The sequence below is a fragment of the Myxocyprinus asiaticus genome, chromosome 42 (assembly GCF_019703515.2).
Source record: "Myxocyprinus asiaticus isolate MX2 ecotype Aquarium Trade chromosome 42, UBuf_Myxa_2, whole genome shotgun sequence".
Taxonomy (NCBI): domain Eukaryota; kingdom Metazoa; phylum Chordata; class Actinopteri; order Cypriniformes; family Catostomidae; genus Myxocyprinus; species Myxocyprinus asiaticus.
In genome coordinates this window covers 17,971,294-17,996,684 of record NC_059385.1, presented here as the reverse complement: position 1 = coordinate 17,996,684, position 25,391 = coordinate 17,971,294, and the positions used below count along the sequence as shown (strand labels likewise).

General features: G+C 43.0%; 1 protein-coding gene across 1 annotated transcript in view; it reads left to right on the top strand.

The window, feature by feature from the left end:
* The first annotated feature begins 9,334 nt into the window (after nucleotides 1-9,334).
* Nucleotides 9,335-25,391, top strand: part of LOC127432841 (1,4-alpha-glucan-branching enzyme-like) — a 261,140-nt gene continuing 245,083 nt past the window's right edge. The window contains exon 1 of the mRNA XM_051684290.1: nucleotides 9,335-9,586. Within this exon, the coding sequence (XP_051540250.1) occupies nucleotides 9,489-9,586 (98 nt within the window). The 5' untranslated portion in view covers nucleotides 9,335-9,488. The remainder of the gene's footprint in view (nucleotides 9,587-25,391) is intronic.

The window sequence follows — 25,391 nt, the reverse complement described above, 5'->3', positions numbered from 1 at the left end:
TTTTTGGAGCTTCAAAAGAGAAATCTCCATTCATTTGCATTTTAAGGACCTACTGAGCAGAGATATTTTTCTATTTTTCTTCAAATGTGTTCTAGTGAAGAAAGAAAGTCATGCACACTTGGGATATCATGAGGGTGAGTAAATAATGAGAGAATTTCATTTTTGAGTGAACTATCCCTTTATTTACACACCCTCTTGTTGTTTTAAACCTATATGGTTTTCTTTCTTCCAGATACAGTATTGGTGTTAACTAGCTCAGTTGTTTGATAAGTATGGCACATGCCCAGAATTTTATCGAGCAAGCGCATTGTCCCTTTAAACAAGATTCATATTAAATTAGAGTCTGTCGCCGACAGCAAAACAAACAATATGAGCTTTGTGTTTATTAAAAAGAGCTGTTCTCTTACTGCACATTTAAACTAACAAACATAAGTCTATGAAAACATGGCTATGTAAATCGACATCACTTTCAAAGAGAGCATGTTGGTGTAAGGACCATGTCAGAAACTAATGTGTGAGGAATAAGTGACCCTCAACTACTTATCCACGCATATGTATGCAAATCCAACTATGTGTATGCAAATCCTGACTTGCATATGTAAATCTTGACATGTAAATGCACTATTACTGTGCTTGAGCTACTTAATGTAGTCATTAGAAAAATAGTGTCCATTATAGCATTGCTGTGTCATGAGATCTAACAACTACACTATTACTTACAGTCCAACATCAAACAATTTCAAGAAGTCATTTTAAAAATTATTTTATAAATTGCATAGTACGACTCTAAATTCTGATTGGGTGTGCCACATTCAACAGTTTAAATTCAAATAACTAAATGCACACCTGTGATTGCTTATTCAATATTAATGTGCCAATTATCTATCTATCTATCTATCTATCTATCTATCTATCTATCTATCTATCTATCTATCTGTCTGTCTGTCTGTCTGTCTGTCTGTCTGTCCGTCCATCTGTCCATCCGTCCAGACCAAATATATGAGTGCACACCCATCCATCCATCCCAACCAACCAACCATCCATCCATCCCAATCACATATAAGAGTGCACATCCATCCATCCATCCATCTAGATCACATATAAGAGTGCACATCCATCCATCCATCCATCCATCCATCCATCCATCCATCCATCCATCCCAATCACATATAAGAGTGCACATCCATCCATCCATCCATCATCCATCCATCATCCAGATCACATTAGAGTGCATCTCCATCCATCCATCATCCAGATCACATTAGAGTGCACATCCATCCATCCATCCATCCAGATCACATTAGAGTGCACATCCATCCATCCATCCATCCATCCATCCAGATCACATATAAGAGTGCACATCCATCCATCCATCCATCCATCCATCCATCCATCCATCCATCTATTCAGACCAAATATATGAGTGCACATCTATCCATCCAACCATACATACATACATACATACATACATACATCCAGATCAAATATAAGAGTGCACATCCATCCATCCATCCAGATCACATATAAGAGTGCACATCCATCCATCCATCCATCCATCCATCCATCCAGATCACATATAAGAGTGCACATCTATTCATCCATCCATCCATCCATTCAGACCAAATATATGAGTGCACATCCATTCATCCATCCATTCATCCATCCAGATGTGAAAAGGTTCTTAGTTCAGAGCAAAGGAGGAGTCAGGAGACAACGAAGCAGGTTCAAGGTTAGCTCTTTAATTTTCAGGTTTTCACACACACGATGGTAACCATCGTTATAAACATAAAGGTAATCAAAATGTAGCACACTCTCAGGCACTCTGACTGTTTTGCTTTCTTGTCATTCTCTTCTCTCTCTGATGCTCCGGCGTGCCTTTTAAGTCTCCCTCCGCCATCACTATAATGAGAGACAGGTGTTAGAGATAATTATGAACCAGGTGACGAGCCTTACTGCTCTCTCTCTCCCGCAGACCGACACATGTCAATGCCCCCCATGCCACACGAGACCAAATTAGAGTGCACATCCATCCATCCATCTAGGGTTGGGCGATATACCGGTAGACACGATAATACGGATATAAATTTGGTAACTGTTATACATCTATCTATCTATCTATCTATCTATCTATCTATCTATCTATCTATCTGTCTGTCTGTCTGTCTGTCTGTCTGTCTGTCTATCTATCTGTCTGTCTGTCTATCCATCCATCATCCAGATCACATTAAAGTGCACATCCATCCATCCATCCGTCCATCCAGATCACATATTTTTCAACCTTTCCTTCTCCTTTTTCAACCTTTCCCTCTCCTTGTCTGTGGTCCCCACATGCTTTAAAACATCCACCATTGTGCCTGTACCTAAGCAATCCCAAATCACTTGCTTAAATGACTGGCGTCCTGTTGCTCTGACCCCCATCATCAGCAAATTCTTTGAAAGACTAATCAGAGATTACATCTGCTTTGTGCTTCCTCCATCACTGGACCCATTGCAGTTTGCTTACCGCAACAACTGCGCCACTGATGTTGCCATTGCATCTTCAATACACACCGCTTTCTCCCACCTGGAAAAAAGGAACACTTATGTGAGAATGCTGTTTGTAGACTACAGCTCAGTATTCAACACTATAGTGCCCACCAAGCTTGATGTGAAACTCCGGGCTTAAACTCTGAGGCCGTTGTGAAGAAGGCTCATCAGTGCCTCTTCTTCCTGAGATGGCTGAGGAAGTTTGGAATGAACTGCCACATCCTCACACAGTTGTACACCAGCACTATAGAGAGCATCCTGACTGGCTGCATCACTGCCTGGTATGGCAATAGCACCGCCCACAACCGCAAAGCCCTGCAAAGGGTGGTGCGAACAGCCAGACACATCATCGGAGGTGAGCTTCCCTCCCTCCAGGACATATATCAGGCGGTGTATGAAAAAAGCTCGGAGGATCATCAGAGACTCCATCCACCAGAGCCATGGGCTGCTCTCACTGCTACTATCAGGCAGGCGGTATCACAGTATCAGGACCCGCACCAGCCGACTTCATGTCAGCTTCTTCCCCCAAGCAATCAGACTTCTGAACTCTTGATCTCTCACGATCAATATACATCAGCACTGCACTTTAATAATCTTACTATCTCACACTGGACTGTCTTAAATTATATTCTCTCTTAACAACACACTGACAGCTGACTATCAACCGACAGCCTGAATGTCAATACAGTACAATACAATCTACTGTATATTTTATATATACTATATATACTTTTTTATTGTATAATATGTATTCTATATTGTGTGTATGTGTATTCTATATTGTGTGTATTGTATACTGTACAATATTCTATATTGTGGTATTGTATACTGTACATTGTATATTATTATTTGTATATTGTGATGTGTGTAATTACGTGTATATTATATTTATTGTAAATTGGTATATGTCTCTTCACTGTCATGACTGCTATGTTGCTCGGAACTGCACCCAAGACTTTCACCCACTATTGCACTTGTGTATATGGTTGTGTGACAATAAAAGTGATTTGATTTGATTTGATTCTATATAAGAGTGCACATCCATCTATCCATCCATCCAGACCAAATATGTGTGCACATCCATCCATCCATCCATACAGACCACATTAGAGTGCACATCCATCCATCCATCCATCCAGATCACATATAAGAGTGCACATCCATTCATCCATCCATCCATCTATTCAGACCAAATATATGAGTGCCCATCCATACATACATACATACAGCCATCCATCCAGATCACATATATGAGTGCAAATCCATCCATCCATCCATCCAGTTCACATATAAGAGTGTACATCCATGCATCCATCCATCCATCATCCAGATCACTTTAGAGTGCACATCCATCCATCCATTCATCCATCCATCCAGATCACATTAGAGTGAACATCCATTCATCCATCCATCCATCCATCCATCCAGATCACATATAAGAGTGCACATCCATTCATCCATCCATCCATCCATCCATCCATCCATCCATATCACATTAGAGCGCACATCCATCCATCCATCCATCCATCTAGGATTGGGCAATATACCAGTAGACATGATAATACAGATAGAAATTTGGCAACTGTTTTTTTGATTATCATCGGTATCATGGCTATGCAAAACAATGTGCAAAACAAGGCAAGAAATGTGCATATTTTCTATTCACATAACATGTACATGTTACATATTCTGTCTGAGAAATGAACGAGGAAGGCGGAGCGTCTTCATGAAAGACTGACAGAATTGAAGAAACAGAGTTTTTCAGGTACTGACATTTTTTTGGCGGTCGCCCAAGCAAAATTTACATCCATCCATCCATCCATCCATCCATCCATCCATCTAGATCACATTTAAGAGTGCACATCCATCAATTCATCCTGATCACAGTGTATAAGAGTGCACATCCATCTACATATCCATCCATCCATCTACGTATCCATCCATCCATCCAGATCACATTAGAGTGCACATCCATCCATCCATCCCAATCACATACAAGAGTGCACATCCATCCATCCATCCAGCTCACATTAGAGTGCACATCCATCCACCCATCCATCTATCCATCCATCCAGATCACATATAGAGTGTACATCCATCCATCTGGATCACAATTAAGAGTGCACATCCATCCATCCATCCCGATAACATATAAGAGTGCACATCCATCCATCTATCCAACCAACCACACTTCCATCCATCCATCCATCCATCCATCTATCCATCCATCCTGATCACATATAAGAGTGCACATCCATCTATCCATCCATCCATCCTGATCACATATGAGTGCACATCCATCCACCCATCCATCCATCCACCCACCCATTTAGATCACATATAAGAGTGCACATCCATCCATCCATCCATCCATCCATCCATCCATCCAGATCACATTAGAGTGCACATCCATCCATCTATCCATCCATTCAGCCATCCATCCATCATCCAGATCACACATAAGAGTGTACATCCAACCATCCAGACCAAATATATGAGTGCACATCCACTAATCCATCCATCTATCCATCCAGCCAACCATCCATCCATCCATCCAGATCTCACATAAGAGTGCACATCCATCCATCCACCCATCCAGACCAAATATATGAGTGCACATCTATTCATCTATTCATCCATCCATCCAACCATCCATCCATCCATTCATCTTTCCATCCAACCAACCAACCATCCATCCATCTAGGTTTGGGCGATATACCGGTAGACATAATAAACCAGATAGAAATTTGGCAACCGGTATACATTTTGGGTTACCGTCTGTATCGCAGTTACGTAAAACTGCCATCGTGTGGCTAGAAATGTGCACCACATTTTATTCACATAACACATACACGGTACACATTCTGTTGGAGAAATGGAGGAAGGCAGACCGCCTTTATGTAACTCACTGGTGGTGGTTGAGGAGAGTCCCCTGTACACTGTGTAAAGCGCTTTGAGTGTAGTGTCAGAAAAGCGCTATATAAATGTAACGTTCATTCATTCTTTCATTCAAGTCAGACACAATTGAAGAAACAGAGTTTTTCAGGTACTGAAAATTTTTAGGCGGCCGCCCAAGCGAAATTTCGGGCCGCTGAAGCAAATTCAATAACATTAATCTTACATTCTAAATATGCATCTCATCAGACACATGCAGCTGTCTCTGAAACATGAAAGTGTGTGTGAGTCCAGCAGGCTTCCATACTGGGCTCCACAGACACTTGTGCCACTCAGCCTGTTTCTCTGTATCGCGGCACAAACTTCAAAACTTGTGTGACCTATCTGAATTCTACTGAGTTTTTAGTTTTTACCTTAAGCACTACAGAGGAAGACAAATATCTCAAACGGTGAGAGAGCCTGACATTCTAACCATCACTGACGAGGAAAACAGCTAAAGCAATGTGTCATGTGCCAACAATTATGTGTCATCTGTCATGCAGAATTATTAAACTACACATCATCACCCTTAATTAAATTAAGTTCAAATGATATTAGATATTAGAAAACAAACCATCTTTGCTTTCAGATATTCAGATATTGTCTACAGAGATGACTTAAACCATTAAGAGCCTAATGAAGTGTTTTAGAATAATAATACTAGTCAACAACATCAGACTGAAATGTAAAATTTAGCATTGTGGTGAGGTTGATTACCACTTTTTGAACACCGGCATTTATTTTTATTTTTACTCTGACTAAGTTTGTCAAGTTCCAAATAAAGAGAAAATTATATAAGAGGGAGTAGTTTTCATGTATAAAGTATTTTATTCAATTATTGGATTTTTCAAAAATATACATTACATTATTATATACGGGTATATATTTTTTTTATATTTAAAAAATATTTATTTAATATATAATCTAATTTTTATTGATTTTTTTTTAACTATATCTTGATATATATCGTTATCATGAAATAAAATTAGTGATATCGTAATATACTGTAAGATATTGGTCATATCGCCCACCCCTACATCCATCCATCAATCCATCCATCCTACCAGTTAACCAACCAACCAACCAACCTTCCATCCATCCATCCATCCATTCATCCATCCATCAAGATCACATATAAGAGTGCACACCCATTCATCCATGCATTCATTCATCCATCCATCGACTGTAAGTCTTGCATAACCTTCAAGCCTCAAGCTTTTAAAACAAGACTTTGTCAAGCAAATATCAAGATTTGTCTTGACAAACTTTCCTTAGTTGAACATTGATGTCTTTTATCATATATCTGTTGCCGCTTTTAATATAAGCAATAAGCCACTTGAGACTGTATATTACAGTGATTTCACGACTTTGCTTTGTAAGAACAGCTCTCACCCTCTGTAAAATCACTCTAACAGCTTCTTGTTTCTTATCGCTTTATTAATTCAGACTTTTTCATCAACATCACAAACAGACAGAGCTGGTCCCTGCTAGTCTGTAGCATCTCTCTGCCTCCATGTCTGAGGGTTTGAATTTGTCTGAGAGTGTCTGCATGAGGTCTTGTTTGACTTGTCTCTAGGGAGGATGCTGTAAGGAAATGTCTTCAACACGATGTGGCGACATGGCCCCAGGGGTCATGTGACAGCTCAAAAATGGCCTTTTGATTCCGTTTCACAACCCATAATAACCCCGCTACCAGATCTGAGGTCCTTTCATGTCGCCTCGACAACCCTTCCCAGGGAATTTGTGCTTCTGTCTGGTCCTCTATCTGCATTTACCAGTGAAAACCAAGCCGTTGTGAGAAAAAGAAAGAAATAGGAGAAAAGAGGTGCTTTGTGTGCATATTCTTCATAACATCGTAACTCACTCTTTTTTCACTCCCATCTCTGAAAAAGTCAGGAAATACCGTGGCTCCTCCAGGCAAAGTTATTGCACACAATAAAGGTAAGAATGTAGATCTCGGGGGCCTGGGATAGACAAAGCTCTTACTTTTTCAGGCCAGAGAGGGGGAGAGAGTCTTATGCTGCCTCAGATACAAAACGGCAGAAGAAAACAGCTCAATGAAGAAAAAGCAGCCACTGAACATACTGTATAATATTTGTTTTGGGCCATATGGGCATATGACTGAATAGCACAGTCCTTTTCGTACAGCTTTTCTTTTCATTTCCACACACCATATAATCCTATGCAAACTCTTTTGCAATATATTTACCCATTTATACCTGATGAATGAATGCAATGCTGACTTGTTTGAGGACTATGAAGAGACTGTAGCCAAGAGCTACAATGCATCCTCTTTTAGTAATCATATATTCACTAAGCTTAAATAAACTGTGAAAAATAATACCTGAGAGTTAATGCTGAAGAGGAAGATCTAAATACACATACAATGCTATCCAGAAGTCTGAGTCCACTTGTAAAAATGCTTTTATTTTGTATTTTTCTTATTTTATAGTTTTGTTCCATGTTACAAATTATATTAGCCTACCTGCATAACAATTGTAGTTAAAAACTTGAATTTAATAAGTAACATGAATTTCAGCATGTCTATGTATGTGGTATGTCCATTTTTGCTTCATTAACAGCTTGCTTTCAAGCTGGCATGGACTCCACTAATTTATGCAAGACCAATGACCCATGTTATCCCAGCATGATTTGAGAATTTGTTTTTTAAAGAGCATCTTTTGTGCTTCAGTGGAAGCAAGGAAATTTGGTTCAAAGGAGTTAATGTGACTAATGTCTCCAGTTTACTTGTTTGAATAGTGAACCGCTCAGAAATAAAGCAGAATCTTAAAAATGTCTTATTCATTTTATATCATAACATTTCTATGTTTAACATTTTCCAAAAACTTTATTTCCACATTTTCAATGTGGACTTCTGAACTCCACTGTACTATATGCACCTTTTCCATCCCTAACAAATAAACTCTATGTTATTCTCTGACTGGATGTAATCGATTTTTAGAATCCTACAATAGCACATGATCACATGATGTACTGTATCTGCAGCTGAACTCCATTCTGTGATGTGAAAAGTATGGGGACAATGTCTACAATATGTTCCTGAAGCGCTTTCGTACTGCCATTATTCCCGGTGTGAGCTGAATAAACAATGGCATAACCTGTGACCCCAGGCTTTATGATCTCATAAGCTGAAATCCAGTTTATGGTCTTGCTGGCCATACATACACCTGTGTGTATTTATTACCTGCATTACAATTCAGTGAACTGGAGCTTTATCTCACCGAGGAATCTCTAGTGTGTAAAATCTGCCACAAAGACAGAAAGTCAACAGCCTTATCATATTTTCTTTGTAAGTATATCTGTTTGTGCATGTGCATTTGATCCTGTGAGTGTAAAACATTTATATTGTAGCAAAAAGCATACCACAACCTTTCAGAACCTTTCATTTTTCATCTTCTTTTCATTTATACAACTAATGGGACAAAAATAAAAAAATAAAAAATAAAAAATAAAAACAATTTTAAATGTTAAAAAAAAAAAAAAAAAAAATATGGTAAAATATGTTGATGTGTAGCCTAAATTTACTACAGAATTTAAAGCTTGAAATACTTATTTATATTGTTTGGCACAGATGAATTCTGATTATTATGAATCATCACTATGAATTGCTTCAGATGACATGGCATCCCATTTAATTTCATTTAAACATATTATGATTTTTTTTTTCTTATGTACACTGTTGAGTACAGTAGCTTTCTGAACATTATGTACCCAATGTGTACAATGCAACTGAATCAGAAAGAAGTGTTGAGCACTGCACATGAAAGAGGTACAGAGAAAACAACTCTAGGCAAGTTTCTAGCCAATGCGGAAATGTGAGGTTTATATGAAAGAAAAAGGGTCTGTTCTGTTATGAGCTGTCTGAATTGCGCAACGGGCTGAGGTGGATTGGTTAAGTTTGTTTGCAAAGTCCCCTGAAACGTTCCCCACCTCCCTCAAATTTGGACCACAAAAGCCCCTTGAGCAAGAAATGCCCAGTACTTGTTAAAACTCTGAAAGCAACGGCAATGGCAAATTCAAGCTCTGATGTCACTTTACCAAACCTCAGCGAGTTTCTGCAGGCGGACCCGTACATAAAACAGTACGAGGGAGAGCTTCACAGAAGGTAAAGGAGTCTTATTTAAACATTTAACTGCAACCCAAATGTTTATTTTATAGATGCTGGTGAATTTGATTCTTATAAGTCAAGTTTAGGCAAAGTTAATACAAGCTTCAGTTTTGCTTTGATTTTTAACATTAATGACACAGAAGTGTTAACTTTTGACTGAGTGTTCTCTGCATTTTTCTCAGTGGCATGCTGTCAGCCCCTTCAAATGCTTCAGAGAAGGGGTGACATAAACTAAGACAGAAATGTTTAATACAATTATAAAGTGATCTTTACCCAGTTTATTTAACAATGTTTGTGCACTGAATAAATAATTGCATTAAAATACATTCAACAAAAACAACTTAAATGTAATATAGACTACCATATATATCATGGCATTGTTCCTATTTGACAGAGAGTAAGCAGTCTGTGGCAGCCAATCAAAACTGCTCATGATCGCGAGGTAGTTATACATTACTGTCTCCCCTCCACAGGAGATCTTGAAGGGTTCTGTAATACATTTGTATTAGCAGAATGACAGAAAATATGTATGGGTGTCAGCAGTCTGCACTTTCAAAGCTATGAGGAGAAGGGGTTATGCTTTGAACGCAAGTCAGGAAAGTTTCCTTCCTGCAGCTGTGTTTCCTTCTCTACCTGAGGTTACGATGAACAGTGGGACATGTCCAGCTACAGGCAGAGCAAGCAGTCTTAAATCTGTGGATAATCCACAGCGAAGAATCTGAACAATATTATTTTCTTAAAATGAACTGAATAATTGACAACTTTCCAGTCGTAATTAATTGCCAAGTCAAAGAAACTTTGTTCTCACAATCGTGTGTCAACACCCTCCGTTAAGTGCAGTTTCTAAATAAAAAAGGTATTCAAGAAACACAACAGGAAAAGAGTGACTGAAAATAGACCTATGTTGACTAACACCCTGTCTACACCGGACACGACCAGCATATCATGTCAAAAGCAAATAAATCCTATTATAATCAATGAAGCTGTCAACACTGGAAGCATATATGAACAGGGCTTCAATGAATTGAAGAACCCAAGTGCAATTTATTAACAAAAGTGATATCCACAAAACCCTAATTACAAACATGAAACATAAACATAAACATGAACTTGACTTGACTAGACTTAAACTTGACTTGACATAAACTTGACTAGACATGAACAACGTTACCAAACACATACAAAGTTACATTCAATAATACCTCACAATGGACAAAGGAAAACATGAGGCTTAAATACATGAACATGGGAGAAAATAAACCAATGAACAAACAGAACTCCAAACAAGATAATCAAACAATGAACCAATGAAAACAAGACACATGAACATGGAGGGAAAACAGGACATCACATGACTAGGGAACCACATGACATGAAACAGGAACTAGAAATAAACTTTTCAAAATAAAAAAACATGAAAAACATGAATTAACAAAATACCCCTCACTAAGGGGCAGCTCCCAATGACCCAAAACATGAACACACACATAAAACATGACATAGTTCCAAAGTTCTGTAGGGAGCTGGGGTGGGGGGTCTTGAGGCTTGGGGTGTGGCCTGGCAAGACAGCGCATGGGGCATGGGACCAGGGCAGAGTCAATGGAAGGTGGGGCCCTGAGGGGCTCGAGGGGCAGAGCCATGAAAAGCGGAGCCGTGACAGACTTGAAGGGTGGATCAGAGAGCCAAGGCGGGGCCAGGGGACCGACAGACCAAGGAGGAGCCGGAGGGACGAGGGACCCTGGCAAAGCCGACAGGCTGAAGGACCACAGTGGAGCCGAGGGAACGCAGAGCTGAGGCAATGTCGAGGGACCGACAGGCCAAGGCGGAGTTCAGGGCTCAGAGTGTCCAGGCGGGGTCGGAGGGTTGAAAGTTCCCCTTGCCTGCTCAGGAGAACTAAGGGTGGTTACAAGGGCTGGAACCATCTCCAGGTTCAACTGCTCAGATGTGGCCATGACATGGCGTGGAACAGACTCAGGCGTGGCTGTGATGTGACATGGAGCAGGCTGAGGCGTGGCCGTGACGTGGCATGGAGCAGGCTCAGGCATGGCAGTGACGTGGCATGGAGCAGGCTTAGGCATGGCTGTGATGTGGCATGGAGCAGGCTGAGGCATTGCTGTGACATGGCATGGAGCAGGCTGAGGCGTTGCTGTGACATGGCATGGAGCAGGCTGAGGCATTGCTGTGACATGGCATGGAGCAGGCTCAGGCGGGGCTGTGACGTGGCATGGAGCAGGCTCAGGCGTGGCTGTGATGTGGCATGGAGAAGGCTCAGGCGTTGCTGTGACGTGGCATGGAGCAGGCTCAGGCATTGCTGTGACATGGCATGGAGCAGGCTCAGTCGTGGCTGTGACGTGGCATGGAGCAGGCTCAGGCGTGGCTGTGATGTGGCATGGAGAAGGCTCAGGCATTGCTGTGACATGGCATGGAGCAGGCTCAGGCATTGCTGTGACATGGCATGGAGCAGGCTCAGTCGTGGCTGTGACATGGCATGGAGCAGGCTGAGGTGTTGCTGTGACAAAAGATGGAGCTAGCTCAGCGACCATGACGAGGAACTCTGGCTCGATGGCCATGACGTGGAACTCTAGCTCGGTGGCCATGACGTGGAACTCTAGCTCGGTGGCCATGACGTGGAACTCTAACTCGGCGGCCATGACGTGGAACTCTGGTTCGGCGGCCATGACGTGGAACTCTGGTTCGGCAGCCATGACATGGAACTCTGGCTCGGCGGCCATGATGTGGAACTCTGGCTCAGCAGCCATAAAGTGGGATGAACCACTCATTAGAAGGGCAAGGTCGATATACTGAGTCAGGCTGTAGGTTCTCCGGCCATCAGGCATCAGGGAGGAAGCTGGCTCACTCAGACTTACCCGGAAAATGTCCTTGAGGGCTACCTCATTAAAGTCCACCCGACAGGCCAGAGCGCAGAAGTCCTCCACATAGTCCTCCAGGGGACGATTCCCCTGACGTAGACGGAGGAGCTGGATTGCTGGGTTCATTGTAGGTCATGTATTCTGTAATGAGTGGCTGGCGCTGACAATGATGAAGATGATGAATTGAAGAACCCAAGTGCAATTTATTAACAAAAGTGATACCCACAAAACCCTAATTACAAACGTGAAACATAAACATAAACATGAACTTGACTTGACTAGACTTAAACTTGACTTGACATAAACTTGACTAGACATGAACAACGTTACCAAACACATACAAAGTTACATTCAACAATACCTCACAATGGACAAAGGAAAACATGAGGCTTAAATACATGAATATGGGATAACATAAACCAATGATCAAACAGAACTCTAAACAAGATAATCAAACAATGAACCAATGAAAACAAAAAACATGAACATGGAGGGAAAACGTCTTGGTTACTGTCGTAACCTCCGTTCCCTGATGGAGGGAACGAGACATTGTGTCGATGTAGTGACACTAGGGGTCGCTCTTGAGAGCCCCGAACACCTCTATTCTTTTGAGAAAAGGCCAATGAGAATTGGCAAGTGGAATTTGCATGCCACTCCCCCGGACATATGGCTATAAAAGGAGAAGGAATGCCCACTCTCATTCAGGTTTTGTGCAGAGGAGCTGAGACAAGGTCCGGCCATATCAGCGGCTAGTACAGCATTGTGGCAAGAGGGACACAACATCTCATTCCCTCCACCAGGGAATGGAAGTTACGACAGAAACCAAGACGTTCCTCTTCTGTCTCTCCCCCAACGTTGTGTCGATGTAGTGACACTAGGGTTCCTTATAGAAAACGCATCAGGGAAAGTGTTCTTTTCCATTCATATTCTTTCAGGGGGACAAGACCCCGCGGAAACCACATCCTGCCCAAAGGGGAGGTCAACAAGTGGCAATACGACACGTGGACTCACCAGCCGCACATGGAAGGGGCGCAGTGGTAGGTCCTGCCTCGAAGGGGAGGAGCTCTACAAACACGGCGGCCAGGGGCAGAGAGGGCTGTGCCCAAGGGAGACACGAGTCTGCCGACAGGGAGACCGTACCACGGAAAATACATCACAGGGGGTTACCTGAGTAATCGGCACCTGTAGAGCACCTATCCCAGTACAGGGCATATTAGTACCCGTAGAGGGTCTGGATGCGAACTCCTCCACTGAATTAAAGAGCCATGGGGCTAGGGAGGAAGGACTTCCAGGGTCCACCACTTTGTGAACTCGACTGGGGGTAAAAGTGCACACTTTTGCCTCAGGGGAGGGGAAAGGTGCTATACGCAAGTGATACACCCGGCCAGTTCTTCCGTATTACCAAACTCTACCTGTTCATACCTGACAAAACACGGGACGAAACCGGCTCAACCCGGAGATTGTAAAATCTCACAAAGGTATTAGGTGTAGCCCAGCCCGCTGCTCTGCAGATGTCTGCTAGAGAGGTGCCATGGGCCAGTGCCCACGAGGATGCCACACTCCTAGTAGAGTTTGCTCGTAATCCCAAAGGGGTGGGCACGGCCAGGGCCTGGTATGCCAGAGCGATGGCATCCATGATCCAGTGAGCAAGCCTCTGTTTGGAGACAGTGTTCCCTTTCCGCTGTCCACCGAAGCAGACAAAGAGCTGCTCAGAGCGTCTAAAGCTCTGCGTGCGATCCAAGTAGGTTAACAAAGCACACACCGGACACAGCAATGACAGGGTTGGGTCTGCCTCCTCCCGGGGCAGCGCTTGCAGGCTCACCACATGATCCCTGAAGGGGGTCGTGGGAACCTTGGGCACATAGCCCGGCCGGGGTCTCAGGATCACTTGAGAATCTGCCGGACCGAACTCCAGGCAAGTGTTGCTGACAGAAAACGCTTGCAGGTCCCCAACCTTCTTGATAGAGGTGAGCGCAATCAGGAGGGCCGTCTTCAAGGAGAGGGCTTTCAACTCGACTGACTCTAGTGGCTCAAAGGGGGCTCGCGAAGGCCCAGGAGGACTGTGGAGAGATCCCATGAGGGGAAGAGGCGTGGCCTGGGAGGATTCAGTCTCCGAGCACCCCTGAGGAACCTGATAATCAGGTTGTGCTTCCCTAGGGACTTACCGTCCACTGCATTGTGGTGGGCCGCTATAGCAGCTACATATACCTTCAAGGTGGAGGGGGACAGCCGCCCCTCCAGCCTCTCCTGCAAGAAGGAAAGCATTGACCCGACTGCACATCTCTGATGGTCTTCGGCTCGGGAAGAACACCAACTCGTCAGTTTGTCGTGCACCTCCGGGAAGAAAGGGAGTGGTGTGAGGTGTGGGGGGGGGTGGGGACATGGCCGTGAGCAGTGCCCCGAACCCAGGAAAAAATCATCAAGCCGCGAGTGCTCAGAGTAGGGTGGAGGGTTCCAGTCCAACCCGATACTCGCGGCAGTCCGGGCAAGCATGGCGGTCAGCTCTGCGTCAGCCTCAGACTGGGCGGACAGACCCGAAGGTGGCAGAGCGACCCCTAGTGTCACTACATCGACACAACTTCCAGTGAGTGACAGAAGGGGAACAGGACATCACATGACTAGGGAACCACATGACATGAAACAGGAACTAGAAATAAACTTTTCAAAATAAAAGACATGAAAAACATGAATTAACAAAATACACTTGACAATATGATTTTTTTTAAATAATTTTTTTTACTATAAATGTCCACTTTCACTTCCATATTCTTCTTCTTCAAATTTGTGTGGCAATTTTCATTATTAGTGCCACCAACTGGGCAGTTCGGAGGATTTATAGTAAAAACAAGGACTTAAATAGTGATCTATTTCTCACCCACACCTATCATATCGCTTCTGAAGACATGGATTTAACAAATGGAGTCGTATGGTTTACTTTTGTGGTGCTGATATTCTTTTTGGAGCTTTAAAGTTTTGGCCACCATCACATGCATTGAATGGACCTACAGAGCTGAGATATTTATATTCTTTGTTTGTGTTCAGCAAAGAAAGAAATTCATACACATGTGGGATGGCATAAGGGTGAGTAAATGATGAGAGAATTTTCATTTTGGGTGAACAATCTCTTTTAAAGAAAGTGTAACTATTCTGTCATAGTTCCAATTCAAATAGTTGGTACAGTTATTTATTTTACAGTTACAATTAGATTACTGAATAAATTAGAATTTTCCTGTCATTTGTTTCAATTAATATTTACAGAAGTCTATTTATCTAATCGGACAATTCATTATAGGCTTTTTAATGAAAGTTAATGAGACAAGAAACAACGATTCTAGGATCTTATTGGTTGTTCACTAAACCTGTCCGAATTATTTGTTCGCAAATCATATGGATTAGTTTCTCAAGTTCAGTTCTATGACTCCTCTTTACAGGACGTGATTAATAACTACTTGAATTTGAGCCTGTTGCTCACACAAAGCTGTTCTATGGCTCCAGAAGACGAGTCGAATTGACTACATTTATTATACTTTTAATTTTATGGTACAGTTGCATGCTTTATGAGGCATGAAATCTCCAACACCCATTTTTTTTTTTTTTTTTTCACTTAAAAAACAAAAACAAAAAAGACTAAGTAATCCAAAGTATTTGACAAAAAATATTACAATTATTACAATAATATTACCTTGAGTAATACAATAAAATATGTTACATTTTTATAATTAGCCTCCACCATTAATTGTTGAATCAAAAAGCTCTTTGTTTTATCTTGCATCAAAGAAAGAATTACAACCACCTGAAGCACAAGAGCTATGCCTATATGAGACAAATTTTGTGAAAGTGACCAGCTCTTGGTCTCCTGATTCTGGGCTACCCCTCACTTTAGAAGACATGTCAATGTGGTTCCATAATACATTGAGACTTATGAATAAGGATTTTCCACATACAACTGTGTGTGTGCAGCTTTGTTGTGACAGCTATAGATTCCAGACTTTACTTTTCTATCATTAACGTTCATATAGAACTCAGGGTGGAAGATATAGGACTGTCAGCCAATCCAGTAGACAGAGTGAGCTAATAATTGGCCAGAGCTTGTGAAAACAGGGTGAGATGGCACACAGAGAGACAGCGTCTGGGCTTGGCATGTTTCCCCCATATCACTAGCCAGTCATCATACCTTGTTAAAATTCACATTAATGTCTACAGCCTCACACAGGTACACACACACACTCACACATGCATAGGCAGATGCACCTGAGACTTGTATAGGATGGTTTTATGTGAGGCTAGGAGACAGAAAGTGAAAATTAAGTCAGGCAATGTCAGCGGTTCATGAAGAGGGTTTGACAGTAAACTTTCTTCGAAAAAAAGCTCTCTACGTGTGAAATATGCAAATGCACTTTGCAGTTCAAAATATCCACCTCTTCACTCCAAGTGAAGGTGGTGAAGGGGCCTCAAAATTTAATTGTCTAAATCTCAGCCTAAAGTTTTACGTTTTTTTTTTTTTTTTTTTTTCATTTATACATCCAAAGTATAAGAGTTAGTGATATATGCTTTCTGCAAGCCCCAAGATTTGGGCATAGTCATTAACAGTAGGCCTAATAAAAGAATGTAAAAATTACAAGTAAAGATATATTTACCATAAGATAAAGCATTATGAATAAAAAAATTGTTATATGAAATAAAATATAAATGATAAAAATAGAATGTATATATATATATATATATATATATATATATATATATATATATATATATATATATATATAACACAACAGTTAGTTCTGGTCCTCGAATCTGATTGGATGAGACACGTTCCATGAGTACTGATGGTCTCACACCATCAGCACTCGGACGCGTCACTGTGTGTATCACTCCACTTGTGTTCGTGCCATTCTAAACTAAAGTGTAAGAGCATTGCAGATGTGTAAAAAGGTAGGTGTGTCTCTTTACATTTATTTTTGTGACATTGCCGATTTTAGCCAGTAGGTGGCAGCAAAATAAAATGTTTGTGTGTAAATGATTCAGCTGTGGTGACGTGCTTCGTCAGTGAGTCAGTATTTTTATTCATTGGCACTCGGATTATTACTACACTACTAAATCTGGGAAATAGCTTTAAACAGTTTTAAACTAACAACTTCAGCATTAAGGCACAACAGCACAACAGACTGATTAATTACACAAACTCAAGATTTTATCTCTTACCAGAGTTTCCACACTGGAGAGGACATACTGTTCAAAAAAAGGAGATTGCGGTTTCTATAGTGAATGACTCTTGCACACCGGCTACTGCGAAATAGGGAAGAATACTCCCACTAGGACATATGATGCGTTTGGCCAAAATTACATTATCTTCAGAAAGCTGACTACACACTACAGCTTCTTTGCTTGGGAGTGGCAATAGAGACATGTGATCGCAGTCACTCCATCTCTCTCTCTCTCTCTCTCTCTCTCTCTCTCTCTCTCTCTCTCTCTCACACACACACACACACATACACACACAGACACACACACACATCCTTGTTTCTCCAATAACTTTTTAGAAACAGCCCAAGCCATGATACTAGTTCTAAAGTGACATTTTTGAGAGGCTTGGACACATCATTTGGTTTGAACCAACAACGGAAGATTCTGATCCATCGTGCACAAATGCATTTTTTGTGACCATACTCAGTTTTTCCTCATTTATTTAAATGTACTTGTTCATTGAACTGTGTATATAAGCAATATCACACTTGCAATCGTGCTATATGGCCCTAAATAGACCTTATTCATGCTAGCGCCATCTTTGATTTGTAATGGGAATAACAACGAGGCTGTGAGGGACAGACTTACAGTCTCTTCAACGGGCTGTAGTTTAAAGTGTTTTTGGATCATTCCGCGGACAAAACATTGCTAAAATATCTGTACAAGAACATTCAGTATACAAAGAACTCCAGACAACATGAGTTGTGGAAAATCCGATGTGATCTATCAGCTTTATACAGCTTTATACCGTTCGTGCCATTGAAGAGATGGTAAGTCTATCCCTCACAGCCTCATTGTCATTCACATTATAAATCTAAGACGGCGCTAGCATGAATAAGGAATATCAGCACTGCTGTGATTGCCTACGGCACTCGGCCTGCGGCCTCGTGCTTGCAGCCGAATCAAAGCAGTGCTGATGTAGGACCACATCGCACTCTTGCTCGTATGATATTGTAAAATTATTTAAATATAATTATTTGATATTATTTAATTATTATATATTTAATCATTTTATTTGGGGGCCTCTCATGACAAATATTGATGTATGTGATTCATTTGATTAATTAAACAACATGTACAGTAATTAATTAGATTAAAAATAATTAATTGATTATACTGTATATATAATAGTCACAGTGCAAATCATTTTGATGTACAGTGGCCAGTAAATGTACATATGTGCAATAGTGGTGGAAAAGTGGCAACTCAAGGGTAAACATGGAAGTCCCGCCTTTCAGTTAAAAGAGCCAATCACGCTCCAATCACACTATGTTGAGTTTGTTTGCTCTTGAATGTGCAAGCGCATTAATGGACCAGCTCAGCTTTTTTAGTGTGATTTGAGGTAAAGATACAAAATGTATGACAAAACTGTCAGATTTTATTGTTAATTTAAAATATATTATTGAAATGAAATCTTAACAAACAGTGGCGTATCCAGGACATTTTTACTGGGGTGGCCAAGATGGGGCACAGACCTAGTGTGGGGTGGCGATACCGGGAGAACCTTTATGAATGGCACATGATCAAAATGTGTAAATATCGTATTGCTTTGCTTCAACATCTATACATGTAGAATAAATGAATTCTTAAACTCATGTTAGCATTCACTGAACTGTTTGTATTCAATATCAGACTGTTGTTTTGACATTTGACAGTTTTCTATTCCTGTTCTATTTCAACCTATTACAGTTTCTGGGAATCTCTGGTTATTTTAACATAACATCCATTTTTAAATCAGTAATTGTTTAGGAAAAGTCAGTTACACATTTTTAAGAGCTATTCTCATTGTAGAGAATTAATCTGCATATAACATCAGGTATAGTGTATAATCATAAAAAGATACAAGTACAGGTGATAACTGATTGAGGCACAATTCAATCAATCATTCAATCAATTATTCATTCATCTATTAGCTATAACTGCACTGTCCAGCAGAAATATTGTTAAATTGGGTACAAATCAGTGTGTGAAATTGGCTACGAGGGCTATAATAGGTGTCTGTCTGGAAACCCCAAAATTGCAGATTGAGCTCTGTACACAGTAAAAAACAAAACTCTATTTACAGTGTCTTCTCAGGTTTATTTTCCACATGTTCTGATAGCTTCAATTACTTTGAATATTACCAAATAAAATAGTTAGTCAAATCATTTGCGGCATTTAAGTGCAATTTGCCCTGCCTCTGCATATTTAAAATGTCAAATAAGGTATAAAAACTTTGAAGATTTTATAGGTCTGACTGACCAATAATACACATAAAGAGCTCATAAATAACTCATGTAAAGATTTAAAGTACAGTCACAGCACAAACCCTTCCATTTCACACACAGGTTAGCCATATACAGTGGTGTGAAAAAGTGTTTGCCCCTTCCTGATTTCTTATTTTTTTGCATGTTTGTCACACTTAAATGTTTCAGATCATCAAACAAGTTTAAATATTAGTCAAAGATAACACAAGTAAACACAAAATGCAGTTTTTAAATGAAGGTTGTTATTATTAAGGAAAAACAAAATCCAAACCTACATGGCCCTGTGTGAAAAATTGATTGCCCCCTAAACCTAATAACTGGTTGGGCCACCCTTAGCAGCAACAACTGCAATCAAGCATTTGCGATAACTTGCAATGAGTCTTTTACAGCGCTGTGGAGGAATTTTGGCCCACTCATCTTTGCAGAATTGTTGTAATTCAGCCACATTGGAGGGTTTGAGCATGAACTGCCTTTTTAAGGTCATGCCACAGCATCTCAATAGGATTCAGGTCAGGACTTTGACTAGGCCACTCCAAAGTCTTCATTTTGTTTTTCTTCAGCCATTCAGAGATGGACTTGCTGGTGTGTTTTGGATCATTGTCCTGCTGCAGAACCCAAGTTCGCTTCAGCTTGAGGTCACGAACAGATGGCCTGACATTCTCCTTCAGGATTTTTTGGTAGACAGCAGAATTCATGGTTCCATTTATAACAGCAAGTCTTCCAGGTCCTGAAGCAGCAAAACAGCCCCAGACCATCACACTACCACCACCATATTTTACTGTTGGTATGATGTTCTTTTTCTGAAATGCGGTGTTACTTTTACGCCAGATGTAATGGGACACACACCTTCCAAAAAGTTCAGCTTTTGTCTCGTCAGTCCACAGAGTATTTTCCCAAAAGTCTTGGGGATCATCAAGATGTTTTCTGGCAAAAATGAGACGAGCCTAAATGTTCTTTTTGCTCAGCAGTGGTTTTCGTCTTGGAACTCTGCCATGCAGGCCATTTTTGTCATGAACACTGACCTTAACTGAGGCAAGTGAGGCCTGCAGTTCTTTGGATGTTGTTGTGGGGTCTTTTGTGACCTCTTGGATGAGTCGTCGCTGCGCTCATGGGGTAATTTTGGTCGGCCGCCCACTCCTGGGAAGTTTCACCACTGTTCCATGTTTTCGCCATTTGTGGATAATGGCTCTCACTGTGGTTCTCTGGAGTCCCAAAGCTTTAGAAATGGCTTTATAACCTTTTCCAGACTGATAGATCTCAATTACTTTCTTTCTCATTTGTTCCTGAATTTCTTTGGATCTCAGCATGATGTCTAGCTTTTGAAGACCTTTTGGTCTACTTCACTTTGTCAGGCAGGTCCTATTTAAGCGATTTCTTGATTGAGAACAGGTGTGGCAGTAATCAGGCCTGGGTGTGGCTAGAGAAATTGAACTCAGTGTGATAAACCACAGTTAAGTTATGTTTTAACAGGTGGGGCAAACATTTTTTCACACAGGGCCATGTAGGTTTGGATTTTGTTTTCCCTTAATAATAACAACCTTCATTTAAAAACTGCATTTTGTGTTTACTTGTGTTATCTTTGACTAATATTTAAACTTGTTTGATGATCTGAAACATTTAAGTGTGACAAACATGCAAAAAAATAAGAAATCAGGAAGGGGGCAAACACTTTTTCACACCACTGTATATAACTTTAGCTATTGAACAAATACATCTGTAAAATGCTTTACACACCTCCGTCATTAAATCAGAAAGCATGGCATTTCATATTTCATGTCAATTAAAGATAACATGCTGAATGTGGTGTAGGGTCTAGCTTACTCTTTAACCTAGCTACTATAACAATGAAAAAATGTTTTCACATTCACATGGAAATTCAGGATAAATTAAACGTTAGATTAGATGAACATACCTCTCAAATAACAGCTTTCTTTTTGACCACAAATCGACGTCGTCAACTCAATGGAAGTTGGAGGTAGACGCTAGCTCGTGTCAGCTTCGTGCTTCTGACCGACCATTATACTCCAGACCTGGCGCCCGCTGCCCGCGACCTGCGGCCCCTGCCTGGCCACCCGCGGCCTGCCCCTCCCCCCACTGATCAAAGATCAGCTCACACAGCTTCAGTCCCACCACTACTATAATGGTCAGAAATATAAAACTGACCCTGGGTCAGTGTGGCTCTAAATCAACAAATGACCTGAGATGTCATCTTTGATTGACAGGTGTTTCTATTGGTTCTTCGTTCTTATGTTGATGAACAAGATGAACTACCAATCAGTTCTGGGGTGGCCACAGGGTGGCCAATGAGATTTCAGGTGTGGCCCAGGCCACCACAGGCCACCCACTAAAATCGCCACTGTTAACAAACAGCTTTGGAGATATTGGTCTTTTCCCATTCAAGCAGAAATCATTTGTACAGGATGTGTTACCAAGATGGCCACCAAGTGACTTTGGTACTGTAGATGTTCCCTATCTGTCACTCACTCGACGTTGGTATCGATGTAGTGACACTAGGGGTCACCCTTGGGAGCCCGAGACACCTCTGGTCTTTGATAAAAGGCCAATGAAAATTGGCGAGTGGTATTTGCATGCCACTCCCCCGAACATACGGGTATAAAAGGAGCTGGTATGCAACCACTCATTCAGATTTTCTCTTCGGAGCCGAACGGTCGTGCTCATTGAGCTGAATACTACTGTTCATTCACCTCTGCTGGATCTGACAGCGCATTTCAGCGGCTTCTCCCCCCTCTGCACTGGTGCACTGCAGAGAAAGCCCCTGGGCGCTTCGGCAGAAAAACTAGAGAGTATATTTTCTGAAAGAGCATTTTTCTCCTCTAAAAGAGTATATATTTCTCTAAAAGAGCGGCACACACAGAACTTCTTTTTAAAAACGCGTCTTTTTAAAGATGCTTTTCCGATTGTGTGTTATTCCTGGTTGTGCTCGTTATCTCTCGCCTTCTAACGGTCACGATCACTGTCTTTCATGTCTGGGCACTGCTCACGCAGAGACAGTGTTCGTGGATGGTCATGTTCTCATTACGAGAATATGTCCTTGCCAACGTTGCAGTCGCAGCTCGCCTTCGTAAGACTTTTACCCACGGGTTTGAGGCCAGCGCGGCTAGCACTGGGGGCGATTTGGGGACCCCAATGGGACCGCCTCCACCGGGTATCCCTCCGTGGACCTCCCATTCCCCAGCACGCTCGTCTGCCCCGATCGGGCTTCCGGGTGAGTCCGCCGGCTCGTATCATGGCGAGTTCGACCTCTTATTCGGAGCCCGCGAAAGTGATGAGCTCTCGAGCGCAGCATCGGAGAGCAGGCTCGTCCAGTCAGAAGCCTCAGCTGGGCTCCTCCCTTCGGGGTCGATCGCCCAGTCACAGGCTGATGCGGAGATGATGACATGCTTTCCCGGGCAGTCGTGAGCGTCGGTTAGAGTGGATTCACCGCTCTTCCCTGAACCCTCGCGGCTCGGTGATTGGTTCCTGGGCTCGCGGTGCCGCTCAAAGCCACGCTGCACCCCCGTTCCTTTCTTCCCGGAAGTGCATGAAGAGCTGACAAGGTCGCGGGAGGCACTTTTTACTGCCCGGTCCCGATCTTTTCAGCTTCCCCGCTCTCACTACCCTCGATGGTGGGGTGGCCAAGGGTTATTCGGCAATCCCCTGGTGGATAAAGGTGCTCGCGGTGCACCTATGCCCGCAGAGCGCCGCCACCTGGCGTGGGTGCCCAAAGCCCCCGTCCAAGGCCTCTAGGTTTACGTTGACTCTGACGGCCAAGGGCTACGTTGCCACTGGACAAGCCGCCTCTGCCCTGCACGCCATGGCTCTCCTGCAAGTCCGCCAAGGCGCTAAAGGAACTGCACGAGGGTAGTTCCGCCCCGGGATTGATGCAGGAACTGCGCTCGGTGACCGATCTCGCTCTCCGAGCAACGGAGGTCACGGCGCGGTCTCTCGGGTGGACGATGGCCACACTAGTGGTCCAGGAGTGCCACCTTTGGCTCAACCTGGTCGAGATGGGTGAGGCCGACAAGACACGATTCCTTGCTGCCTCCATTTCCCAGGCGGGCCTATTCGGCAACACCGTCGAGGACTTTTCCCAGCAGTTCTCGATGGTAGAGCAGTAGATGGATGCTAGCCAGCATATCCTGCCCTGGCACGGCTCAAGATCCCACACCCCATCTACTCATCGCCAAGGGCGTCCCCCCGCAGTGACTGCACCGGCTCTGCCGCAGCCCGCCTCTTCGGCCCGGCCCCAGCATGGAGCCCACCACAGGAAGCAGACGCCACCCGTCTCGCGGCTGCCCAGAACCCGTGAAAGTCTTCAAAGCGCCCTTGAGACGGGCGACCCAGGGACAACGAAACCCACTGCTCTGGAGCTGGTAAGCAGATCTTCATCTTTTTGTTACCTTTTGCATTTAATTGTGCTGCATGCCCAAGTGGCTGCAGTACTCAAGAGCTCAGCAAGAGTGGTTTACTTGTTCCCTGGGTCACGTATCCGGTGTGTACGGCTGGCATCACGACCACCGTCCACCACTCCATTTGGCAGGTTGGCGCTCCAGCGGCAGTCTCCCGCCCTGAGCGCCCAGCTGCGGCACAAATCTGCCCCCGATGTGACAGTCTCCACAGGTCACGAGGACAGGCCTCTTGCTCCCCCGTCCCAGGCTGTTCCGGGGGTGGTCACAAGGAGCCAGGTAAGTGCGTCGATGTCCTCGGACTCAGCACGGCCATGACGTGGTGTGGCACCTCGAGCTCCGCCCCGCTGCGAGGCCCCACCTGCCGGTACATCCGATGACGTTATCCCTTTGGTCCCCTTTGCTTGGAACTTGGACGCATGGCTTGCGCCTTCCAATCCGTCACGAGGGCTGGTCCGGACCGTCCGACTCGGCTGCGCGATTCACTTCGCCGGGCATCCGCCCAGGTTCAGCGGTGTCCACTTCACCTTGGTGAAAGACGAAAACGCTGCTACCTTGCGCAGAGATTGCTACCCTCCTACGGAAGGACGCGATAGAACCTGTCCCTCCAGCCGAGATGAAGAAAGGGTTTTACAGCCCCTACTTCATCGTACCGAAAAAAGGCGGTGGGTTGCAGCCAATCTTGGACTTGCGAGTACTGAACCGGGCTTTACACAGACTCCCGTTCAAGATGCTGATGCAAAGACGCATTCTAGCGAGCGTCCGGCATCAAGATTGGTTCGCGGCGGTAGACCTGAAGGATGCGTACTTCCATGTCTCGATCCTTCCTCGACACAGACCCTTCCTGCGGTTCACATTCGAGGGTCAGGCGTATCAGTACAAAGTCCTCCCTTTCGGCCTGTCCCTGTCTCCTCGTGTCTTTACGAAGATCACAGAGGCTGCCCTTGCCTCGTTAAGGGAAGTGGGCATTCGCATTCTCAACTATCTCGACGACTGGCTAATCTTAGCTCACTCTCGAGACGTGTTGTGTGCACAC